At 42.8% G+C, this 9,403-nt stretch overlaps 1 protein-coding gene across 4 annotated transcripts in view; it reads right to left on the bottom strand.

Annotated features, from left to right (window-relative positions):
• Nucleotides 1-9,403, bottom strand: part of TENM2 (teneurin transmembrane protein 2) — a 1,406,199-nt gene that overhangs the window by 100,358 nt on the left and 1,296,438 nt on the right. For all 4 annotated transcript variants that reach the window (XM_006864840.1, XM_006864839.1, XM_006864842.1 and 1 more), the window contains 2 exons: nucleotides 5,711-5,921; nucleotides 1,554-1,673 (listed from right to left, as the gene is read on the bottom strand). In XM_006864840.1, the coding sequence (XP_006864902.1) occupies nucleotides 1,554-1,673; nucleotides 5,711-5,921 (331 nt within the window). The remainder of the gene's footprint in view (nucleotides 1-1,553; nucleotides 1,674-5,710; nucleotides 5,922-9,403) is intronic.

Genomic DNA, 9,403 nt, shown 5'->3' on the forward strand with positions numbered 1-9,403 from the left:
GTGTTGGAGGAGAATATTGAAAGTGCCATGGGCTGCCAAAAGAACCAATAGATCCATTTTGGAAGAAGTGCAGCCAGAGTGCTCCTTGGAGGCCCAAATGGCCAAACTTTGTCTCTCATATTTCGGACATATTGTCAGGAGGGACCAGTCGCTGGAGAAGGATATCATATTTGGTAAGGTGTAGGGTCAGAGAAAAAGAGGAAGACCCCCAAAGAGATGGACTGGCCAAGTGACAGCATCGATGGACTCAACCGTAGCAACAGTACTGAGGTTGGCCCAGGATTGGGCAGCATTTCATTTCTGCTGGGCACAGGGTCGCTATGAGTTGGTACCGACTCGATGGCACCTAACAACAACAACAACAAGGTGTGGCCCTGTGGTGTGGCTCTGTGGGTTAACACGCTGGACTCCAAAGTTGGTTTGAATGGGAAGGTCGGCAGTTCAAGCTCACCAGCTGCTCCTCAGAAACCCTATACAGGGTCACTATGGGTTGGAACCAACTCAACAACATTTAACAACAACAACAGAAGCGTATGACTAAGACATCAGAAATATATTAGCTGTTTAGGGGTTGATATGAAATATTAAGAGCCTTCTTTGATTTCAGAGGTAGGAATCTGAGGACAGGGCTACTGTGGGTTGGTAATTTTGAAGATATTAGAAAGTAAGGCTAGATGCTTCACCAGTAGAAGACAAGAATTACAGTCCTTACATTATATGACCATGAATTTCCAGTTGCCAGCTTTATAGAAAAAGTGTTGCATCTGATTTACAGCAACAATCCCTTCTTTCATTCAGAATAGAATGTAATCATATATATATATATATATATTTAGTCCAAATTGATATTTTCACCTTTTTCATAGATTTCTTTCCTTCTTCTTTATAACACTATTTAAAAAAATTTTTTTTTTACATTTCAACTCCGTGCCCAATGGATTAAGGAAATGGCGGCACTTTTATCTTGGTGGGGGCTGAAGGAGTGCATGTTTCCAATCAGAAGATAATAGGGAAACGTTGTCTCCTTCACACAGTGGGGTGTCTGCTAAATGTATTTAATTAGACTCTTCTGATTACATCCCACCCCCTCAAAACAGAAACAAAACAACACAATTCCTAAAGCCACAGATGAAAGCCCAAGGGGTTTACCCCAGGACACTTCCTCATGTGGATTTCTGTAACCCTTTAATGCCATTAATTTAAAACAGGGTTGGGTGGGCTCCCAAGAGCTATCTTCCCTTTGGGGAATCCACCCTGACCCCCAATACCTGCAACAGAAAAGCATTTACCTGTCATGAAAAAGCAGGGTGAAGGCAGTTGACAGCTGTTGATAAATTGACTTTTCTATTTATTTTCTCGTTTTGATACTACAAAAAGCGAGACATATCTTGGTGTGTGTATATGTATGTGTGTATGTGGGTCTTGACTAGAGGTCTGGCCTGGTGAGCATTCCAGTCCACAAGGGGGAGTCAAGTGGTTCTAAGCCACCAGCAACTTGTTTCTCGGCATGCACACTCAGTTCTGGGTGAGTACAAGCTTCACGGTATACTTACGTGCCATCCTGGCGGGTGATAGTGTAGCCGTATTTTGGGTACTTGACAAAAGACACGTTCACACCAACCAAGGGAGTCCCATCTGTAGTTACTACTTGGCCTCGGATGAGAGAAACCAAGCTGAGAGAGAAAGAAACACAAGGAGACTTGGAGCCATGCAGAGAACAGTAGACAAGGGAGCAGTGGTTGTTAAGTTATCTCACGTTGCCACTGCTTTCCTGCCCTCATCAGAACCCATAAAGAAAGGAGAAGGGTCCCTGGGCAGTGCAATTGATTTGTGTTTGACTGCTAACCAAAATCCACTCAACCGTGTCATGGAAAAAAGGGCCTGAAGACCTGGTGATGTTTCTATTAGAATTAGGGCCCAAAGAACCCTGTGGAGCAGCTCTGTTCTGTAACACATGGGGTCACTGTGAGTCAGTTGACCCTACTGCAACTAACAATGCAAAGGCAAGGAGAAGACTCTCAGCATTATGTGATCACACTTCACAGAGAGATGTGGGCAAGAGGAATGTCTCAAGGTTTGCTTTTCCTGAGGAGCAGAACTGTTGACATTTTAGGATGGAATCCATGGGCAGCGTTTTCCATCACCTGTGTAGGCCAGGAGGTCTTCTGTGCACCTGGCCTCTAGCCTTGGCTTTGCTCTATTGCTTGGCATTGTTTGACTTTTGCTTGGCCTGAGCTTCAGGCTGACCCTCATCACTCACATTTATGCCTCAGCCTGGCACAGGGAATATTATACTCGGGTGAGAGCTTCCCCATCTGGCTACACATTTCCTTTTTTAGCTTTGGAGGAAGGCAGCGTTACTCTTCTCCTTGAGGCTGTGATGTGGAAGGGAATGGAGGGGAACACACAGAAGTGGGACATAGACACACATTGTGTTTTGCTGTTCTCTGAGAGCAAAATGAATACGGCATAGACTGAGCAATGTTTTGTTCTGTTATACATATTATGTATAACATACATATACATGAGCTGGAGCTGACTCAATGATAACTAACAAGAGGAAAATTTCTTGTAATACACAAGACCCACTTTTTTTCTGATAGAAATACCATGGTTCTAAAATTCATGTGGCTACATATGTATTTCTCTTCTATCAAATTCCTGCTATCTTGAGTAGAAGGGGGGGTTTTGAGATCACATCCAACTTTACTTTAGTAATAGGGAGAGATCCCCTGTCTCCAGATAACAGTAAGTGGAATTCTCATGAATGTCAGTCTCTCCTCTAAGCCACCCACCACCTCTGGGCAATCCCACAAAGCAATGGAGATGCCACAATGCTCAGAGTTCATGAAGGTAGAACACACACGTCTCCATTCACCTCAATTCTCTTGACTTCATGGAGAAATGGCTAATGAGAGGTTCCATTTTTGCATCGCGCCCAGTCCACCAGACAGGTTTGCAGCTGCCGTCTAGTTGGCCTGCCTAGGCACTGGGCAATTTGGCAAAAGCAGCGAGGTTGTCAGGCTCTGAGGTTTCTGGCTGCACTCCCAATTTCTGGACTAGGTAATCAAGCTGACCTATTCTTTGCCAGGATCTTGTCAAAGTCAGCTCAATTTCTGGAATGTTCTTCCTTCTGCATTCCCTGATGCTCTGAAAACTGGAGGGATGCTGTCTCCAAGAATCTTCCTTTTTATTAGCAATACCCCCAACTGCTCAACTCCAGCCCTTTGACGATCTCTGGAGCATTTAGACTGTTCCGCGGACAGCTCTAATTGTCTGCTACTGGCTGCTTAACAAATGAATCCCATTTTTAGCTAGTTCCAACCACAATGCTAGAGTGTTTTGAAAGTTGAAAACTAATTTATGAAAAGAATCCTTTTGTTCAAGTCGGTTTTCTTCATCCTCAGACCAAGATTTCTTTAAACCCTTTCCAGACACTATTTTAAAATCAATGATGTATGTTGATGACCACAAGGTCCCTAGCGCTTATGATGAGAAAACAAGATTGAGAATACATTCGGCATTCTTTTCTTCCCTGTTGCCTACACAACTCTTATTTCTTTTAAATCATTCCTGTAGCATACGACTTTTCAAAATGCCATAGGAATAAAATGGGCTGGGTTGCCTGTGATTTCTACCCTATATTTTTCCAATTCTTCATTGCTGCTGGCTTCCTATCATTTCCAGGCAGTCGATTTGCAGAAAAGACTCAGCTACGACATGCTATCCATTCATTTCTATTTATGATTATTGATGTGTAACAATTATCACATTATCTAGATAGTGAGATCTGCACTATAAATTATAGTGGTGTAGTCAAGACATTTTAGTTATTTTTGTGTGCCATTATCTACGGGAAACGCCTACTTAGAAGTCTTGAATTAAGTTCTCTTCTACTCCTAGCTTTGTCCTTTATTATTTGCCAGACGAGAATGCACTGAAATTCACATACTTGCTGAACTTTAACCTGTGTCATGGAGTAACACTTTGAGCTTCTGAATTATGCCGAGACGTGGGGAAGCGTAGGCTCATTTGGGTGGTGTTACTTATTGCTACGTTCAAACCTTCAGAAACAGATTTCTCTAAAGGACGTTTCTTTCACTCTGGAGTTGGTATGAACCAGCTGCTGTCAAATCATTTATGACTCACGGCAGCTTTGTGTGTGTCAGAGTGGAATCATGCTCCATAGGGTTTTTGACCTTTTTGAGGCAGATTTCAAGGCCATTCTTCCGGGGTGTCTCTAGGTGGGTTCTAACTGCCAACCTTTTGGTTAGTAGACAAACACCTAATCAATTGCACCATCCTGGGATTTGGGGGCTGGTTTAGATCACCAAATAGTCTGGGGTTCCTGTTCCTGTCTGATCTCCTACATCTTGGCTGTAACTCAATATACCTACCTAGCTACCAGTGAAGAGGATGAGATTAAGTTGTAAGGTACAGGAGAAGAAAGAGCACTGGAATGGAGAACATCAGGAGACTACTGGGTTTGGGGTAGAAATGAAATGCTAATCAGGAAACTGACTGAAATAGACCATCGGCCTTTGAAGGACATATTAACCATAGAAGCAAACTGTGACGGATTGAATGTGTCACCCCAAAAATTTTGTTGAAGACTTAACCCTTGACCATGTTTGTAATTATGGTTCTCTTTTATGCTAATGAGGTCATACAGGAGTATGTTGGGTCCTAAAACCTATCCCTTATAAAATGATACAGACATACACAAGGAAAGACAAATGCCATGTGAAGATCCTTCTACAAGTCAAGCGGTGTTCTTTCTGGTTTGCCGCTGGGTCTACCTGAGTAAGGTAAAGGAAGCTAAGAGAAATATAATGTGATGGAGACTGTCAGAGGAAGCAAGGGGCCAGGATCACTCTACTCAAGTTCCTAGTTTTTTGAGTGCTTTCCAAGCTTGGTGGCTCACTTTTTAAACAGTATTTTGGACACTATTTTGTTGTGATCCATAGGGTTTCCACTGACTGATTTCTAGAATTAGATTTCCAGTCTTTTATTCTTAGTCTCTTTTAGTGTGGCAGCTCCACTGAGATCTGCCCACCATAGGTGACCCTGCTGGTTTATGAAATCCTAGTGGCATAGCTTCCAGCATCACAGCAACACACAAGCCATCACAGTTTGATCAAGTGACATATGGCTGGTGGGTGGCTCATTCTAGATGCTCAGAAAAATCCTGGCAATTAGCACCCTCATGACTCTAAAATGCCATGAATGATATCAAGTTAATAATAGCATTCAAAAACAGTATTTTGAACGAAGGGTTTCATCAGCTATCAAACACAAGCCACTATCAGAGGTAATATCAAAGGGGATTTAAATACAACAACAACAATGTTACATAAAATAATACTTTATAAAAATCATCTGAAAATCAAGAAATCAACAGGTAGCTCAGCAGGTTCTAGGTTGAAGGTGGCCAGAGCCTCAGAGACCAGAATTCTGCTCTGTGACCCAATCCAATTGTGGAACGGGCTTCAAGTGAGCCGTGGCCGGGGCTTTTCACTAGAGGAAAGTTTCCAGGCCAACTGGATCCCTGGAAAACCAGGAGCAGCTCTTCTTTTTTTTTTTTTTTTCTTAAATGATTTATTGTGAATTATGTGATAGTATACATGGGGGAACATTAGGAGCAGTTCTTCTTGCCCTGATAAGAAAGGACCTAGATTGTCTCAGGGCCTGAAGATAGGCGGCTGCTTACCTGCTGTTGAAAGGGTTGTCTCCAGGGATGATATGGGTGCTGTCCTTTCCTGCTAAAAGCTTGATGCGGTCGTAGAAGGACTTCACCACAGGCAAGTCTGTCTGGCCCTGCTGGATAATGTCTAGGGGGTCTCGGGAACCCCGGCAGAGCAAGCTATTCTGACAGGCTGACTGCAGGCAGCAATCGGGGTCCAGGCAATCCACCAGGCCATCTGTGGGCAGAAGCAGAGCAGGGTCAGTAGGCCTCATGGTAAAAGCTGCTTGGATCTGATGACACCATGGTCACCAGCACAGACATGGACAGCACCAAACCTGCCTGCAGGCTTCTACTGGTAGGTTTCATACAACAGCTAGGATGTCTTTGCAATGTGTCCATAGAGGGACAAGGAGAGAAACTGAAAGGAAATCACTAAGAATGTTGAAAATGGTTATTTCTGGATAATAGATTAATGTGAGCTCTTCATTTTCTTTATAATAATTCTCTGGACTTTCTACTATATCTCTAATGAGTTAGTATTATTTACAAACAAACAAATAAATGGACAAACTTTGTTTTCGAACCACACAGCACAAAAAAGACTACACCTCCGCCAGATCTTAGGGGCCTGTTCTAATGAGTGCATAAGTAATCAAAATGCAGGGGATTCTTTAATTCTTGCTTTAATGGAGAAAATACCTTTGTCCCAGCTTCCTCTGAGTTAGGGAGGGAACTTCACACCTGTAGTAGAACCAAGGACTGTGAGTTTCCTATTTTATAAGAATGTGGGGAAATGCCTTTGGCTTGGGCACCCAGACGTTAAACCATCAATTCTCATAACTGCTTATGGTTCCACCTTCCTACAAGTGCCTGATTCACATGTGTAGATTTCTGCCTCTGATCCCTGTTACTCAGTTGGCTCCTATTCATTTATTATTGGTCATTAAACAATGATTTATAGAGTGTCATTCATGTGGTGGAAAGCAGACAATGACTTTTGTTTGTTTTGTTTTTTTAAAGGTTTTTATTGTGGATTGAGTGAACGTTTACAGGGCAGATCATCGGTTTTACATTCAACAAATCATACACCTTGTATCATTACAATGATTATAATCTCCACCACATACCATCAGTTTACAGTATTTATCTCCATTCACTTTAGCTTTCTCTCTCTCTCTCTCTCTCTCTCTCTCTCTCTCTCTCTCTCTTTTATAAACACTCAGGCATATATAATAATTTATACCTCCAAAGAGCACAGCCTTCGGTATGGATTGCATCTCAATGTAAAGAAAACAAAAATCCTCACCACTGGACCAATAAACAACATTTTTATCAATGGACAAAAGACTGAAGTTGTCAAGGACTTCATTCTTCTTGGATCAACTATCAACACTCACGGAAGCAGCAGTCAGGAAATCAAACGACATATTGCATTAGGCAAATCTGCTGCACAAGACCTTTTTAAAGTGTTGAAGAGCAAAGATGTCAGCTTAAGGACTAAGGTGTGCCTGACCCAAGCCATGGTATTTTCAATAACCTCATATGCATGAGAAAGCTGGACAGTGAATAAGGAAGACCGTAGAAGAATTGATGCCTTTGAGTTATGGTGTTGGAGGAGAATACTAAAAGTGCCATGGGCTGCCAAAATAACCAATAGATCTGTTTTGGAAGAAGTGTAGCCAGAGTGCTCCTTAGAGGCCAAGATGGCCAAACTTCGTCTCTCATATTTTGGGCATATTGTCAGGAGTGAACAGTCGCTGGAGAAGTATATCGTGTTTGGTAAGGTGGAGGGTCAGAGAAAAAGAGGAAGATTCCCAATGAGATGGATTGGCCAAGTGGCAGCATCGATGGACTCAAGTGTGGCAACATTAGTGAGGTTGGCCCAGGATCGGACATTGTTTCGTTCTACTGTGCATAAGGTCACTATGAGTCGGTGCCAACTCCATGGCACCTAACAACAACACCACCTCCAAAGGGCACATTCTGCAAGTCTGCCTCCTGGCCATCAGCTCTTAGACCCTCTCTCTTCCCATGAATCTAGAGTCCTAAGCTGCTCCCCCTCTCCATGTCCCCATCTCTGCCTCCACTGCTTCTCTGGATAAGGTCCCACATTCTGCTTGTGCTCTTCTCCCTTGATGGTCCTACGGTCCTCTGTTTCTGGACTGTAAGATTAGCCACTCCCCTAGTTTTGTTACAAAACCTCTATCTTTACAATTGTGACAGTTGCAATTAGTCATGATAACAATTGTTCAATACTGAATCATACAAATCTTATCCCCATCTCTTTTCACCAGATCCATCTGACAGGATGAAAACTGTTCAGTTGGGGACTCTTTCTTTCCCCCCCATACTCTTAAACTGAACTCCCTCTTGAAACCTTGTAAGCCAGTCACTTCATACCTTTATCACCCCATAATTTTAGGTAGCCAATGTCTAAGTTGCCCATACCTATCTACCCTGTGTACAGAGGGGATAACATTGATACTTGATGTGAAGACTCCTTTCCTCTCTGTTGGTATTTAGAGTTACTATCATCATGAGTATAGGTCAGGTTCATCAAATTGTAGCAATTTACTACCCTTGTTTCCTTTATTAAAAAAAAAAAATCTTTTTTTTTGGGTAATATTCCTCTAGTTGAGTTCTGATTATCAAGCTAATTGAGGCTAGGTCAAATGGGTACTGTCTGCAAGTTTGAGTGTTCTTGTGCAACTCCCCTCACTTCATATCAGCTGGATACTTCACTCTCAGCACTAGCCCTCTATGTCCTTGTTCATGGGCTAAAGTGTCCCCAGGTCTCACCACACTTTGGACCAACCAGCTCTTACTCTTCTCTTTCTCATCTCCAGGTCAACGGGAGACAATGGACTGTGGTTGAACTCAGCCCATTTCTCCTTTGCTGCCTTTCCCCCTCTTCCACTTACCAGTAGACCAATGTGGTCGCTAGCAAGCTTACATGCCTGTTTGTGTGTTCCCTTTGAGTTTCAGTCTTAGAGGGCAGTTTGTCCTGAAGGAACTTGATGACTTCCTGGTGAACAGCTTGCTTATTCTTGTAGTAGCCAATCATGCTGACATTTTTGTTTTGGGTTTTTCCTGATGATCCTTCTTTGAAGATGTATCTTCTGTCACTCTAGCAGTTCCAGGCTGGTCTGCTTGTCCTTACTAGTGGGGATGTACCACCTCTGAAGCTTCTGGATGGGGCTCAGGATTCCACCTAAGGTCCTATACTCTTCAGTGGCTTTGCAAGAGGTCTATTTCACTGGGCAAGTTCTAGAACTCCTTTTAAGAATTCCAATCAGTTATTGGCTGAAGACAGGCTTACAAGTTTTCTGTAATCATGTTTCCCAACATTCCTTTCTATCCCACTCAAGTGTCTATTTTACAATAGTAAGCAAGGGAAGCCAATATTCATTCATAAGACAGTCAAGCATTTTAGTATTATTTCCCCTCTTCAAGCTATGCCTAGATCCCTGTATCCCAGAGCCCTGTTGTTCCAAGGTTGAGCATGCATCACTATTTACCTCTGTCCCACTTAGGCCATGCAAACCTGTCTCAGTGTTCCCCTATCTATCTTGATCTTCCATCTCTTCCCCCTTCTTGTATTACCCTTTCCAACACCTGAACTAAACCCCCACCCCAACCCCACTGTTGTGGTTCCATGAACTATTCTCTCCATTTAAGATAGTCTATTTTATCTTGCAAGCTACCTGACCTTCCCAC

This window comes from Chrysochloris asiatica, unplaced genomic scaffold (genome assembly GCF_000296735.1).
Source record: "Chrysochloris asiatica unplaced genomic scaffold, ChrAsi1.0 scaffold00071, whole genome shotgun sequence".
In the NCBI taxonomy this organism is placed as follows: Eukaryota; Metazoa; Chordata; class Mammalia; order Afrosoricida; family Chrysochloridae; genus Chrysochloris; species Chrysochloris asiatica.